Source organism: Macadamia integrifolia, chromosome 3, assembly GCF_013358625.1.
Source record: "Macadamia integrifolia cultivar HAES 741 chromosome 3, SCU_Mint_v3, whole genome shotgun sequence".
Classification (NCBI taxonomy): Eukaryota; Viridiplantae; Streptophyta; class Magnoliopsida; order Proteales; family Proteaceae; genus Macadamia; species Macadamia integrifolia.
This window is the reverse complement of record NC_056559.1, coordinates 16,086,180-16,088,473: the sequence shown is the minus strand read 5'-3', so window position 1 is coordinate 16,088,473 and position 2,294 is coordinate 16,086,180. Positions and strand designations below refer to the sequence as shown.

The following is a 2,294-nucleotide window of genomic DNA, read 5'->3' as shown; positions in this document are numbered from 1 at the left end:
TGCAAGCGGATAGGATTCTCACGCCTTGTTAGGGAAAAACAAGACTAAGGCCTGACCCAGCCCGTCCTGAACCCTTATCATCTGCATCATTTTTAGGGTTGTGTTTCTACAGATGTAAGGTGGGTCATCGGGTTTGTTCCTATTTTTTTATTAATCTCATAATAACTTTTTTTTTCCTTTTTTTTTTTTTGGGTTCAGTAGACCTTAAGGAGAGTTGGGTAAAGTATTGGTCTTTACCAACTAGAAGAAGCGATGGATGATGGAGAGGCTATATCTGTTGCAGATGTGGTATTGGAATTAATAAGGGAAAAACTAGACAAGGTGCCTTCTTTGCCTTCAGATTACAGTATATACCGAGTACCTGAGTCACTGGTAAAAGAAAAGCCAGAAGCTTACATTCCTTCCAGGGTCTCCGTTGGCCCTTTCTACCATGGTCATCGACACTTACAACCCATGGAAGCACGTAAGATGCGTTATTTCAAAAAATTTCTAAACCGGCAACCTGAAGCAACCTTGTCTAATTATATTAAAGCCGTGAGAGATTTGGAAGAAAGATGTTACCAATGTTATCCAGATGATTTGAAAATTGAAAGAAACAGATTTGTGATGATGATGGTGGTGGATGGTTGTTTCATACTTGAGCTACTACATTGGGATGAGAACGTAACTACGTCGTCAGATGGGAAGTGGAGTAATCTAGCTACTCTGGACCTGATTTTGCTTGAAAACCAGCTTCCAATCTTTGTTCTTGAGGCATTATACCAAGTATTCATTAATGGCAGGGTCAATGATTCTTCTCATCAAGTAGCCACCGCCACCGCCACCGCCACCGCCACTGCCACCGCCTCTGTGGCGGCTGCAGCTGATGATCATACAATAAGGACCCAACTCTATGGTCTTATTTGTAAGTACTTTGTACCTAATATTTTGAGATCACTCCTTCGCAAAGAATACATAATCAATTACTCCTCCCGTGATCACATTCAAGAATTAAAACCAGAGGATGTCGACAGACCAAAGCATTTGCTTGATTTTGTAAGACGATTCCTCCTCCCACCACCACCTCCAAAGTACTCTTCTGAACAGCCAGAGGAGACATATGATAGCCAAAGGAAGAACAAGTGTTTGCAATTTGTACCAGCATGCGCCCGTGAGTTGTGCCTAGGGGATGGGATAATAGTTATGGAACGAGGTGTGCAGGCTGCCCTTCAGCGTGTCAATGTGCCCAACGTGCATCCAACAGTTGGGAAGCATTTAAAATGCGTGCCTGGATTCTGCAAGCCGTTAGAGGAGCTATGGCGCTCTGGAGAGGATCTCGATCCAATGCTTGTCCGGTGTGCGACAGAGCTAGAGAAGGCGAGTGTCAAATTCGAGAAGAACAAGAAGGTGACAAGCTTGTTAGACATAAAATTTGACAAGAAGAAGGGAGTTTTGACAATCCCAAGTATAGCAATTGATGATGGAACAGAGATTATCCTCCGAAACCTCATCGCCTATGAGCAATACATAGATGATCATAGTTATATCACAGAGTATGCAGACTTCATGGATGGTCTCATTGATACTCGAGAGGATGTGGAATTGTTACAGGATAATGGAATTGTTGTGACAACCGGTGATCCAACTCAGGTGGCTCAATTATTTAACAATCTTCTCAAACAAGTTAGGGTACTTGTTCGTGATACCACACTTGTTCGCCTTGAAGTGGAAGAGCATTACAATATAAGATGTCACAAATGGAAGGCAAGCTTGATGCTTAACTACTTCAATAGTCCATGGTCATTCATATCACTTGTTGCTGCCATTATTCTCCTGGCCTTGACCATCATACAGGCCATTTATGCTGTCTTATCTTATCATAGATAGATAGATTTGATTACATTTATGTCGTTGAATCTCTTATATATCTTAATGAAATATAACTACTTTAATTTCTTCTTTTTTTATTTTTTGGGGGGTGGGGGGCGCTTATGATGAGTATCCAATTCCATGGGTCCATACTAACCCCACAACCACATAGACCGAATCATATCGAGTATTTGGCTTGATTAGTCCGACGGGTCCACATTGACCCTACAACCGCATTGACCAGATCAGACTGGGGTTAAATAAGAACCATTCAATTTTCACTAAAAGCAGTGAAAAACACTAACCACCCCTATCTAAATAGACTCAACGAGGTAAGAAGAGTCAAACTAAGAACCACAAGATTCCTAAGACTAACAATCCCTTATCAACTCGGCTACCACTTTGGGATTACTTTAATTTCCTCTTCTTCTTCCTCTTCCTCCTCC

The 2,294-nt window shown here is 41.7% G+C and overlaps 1 protein-coding gene across 1 annotated transcript; it reads left to right on the top strand.

Annotated features, from left to right (window-relative positions):
* The first annotated feature begins 202 nt into the window (after positions 1–202).
* On the top strand, positions 203–1,866 carry LOC122074192 (putative UPF0481 protein At3g02645). The gene has a single exon (XM_042639048.1). It carries the CDS (start codon positions 253–255, stop codon positions 1,864–1,866), a length of 1,614 nt encoding a protein of 537 aa, XP_042494982.1. The 5' UTR covers positions 203–252.
* Positions 1,867–2,294: the final 428 nt, after the last annotated feature.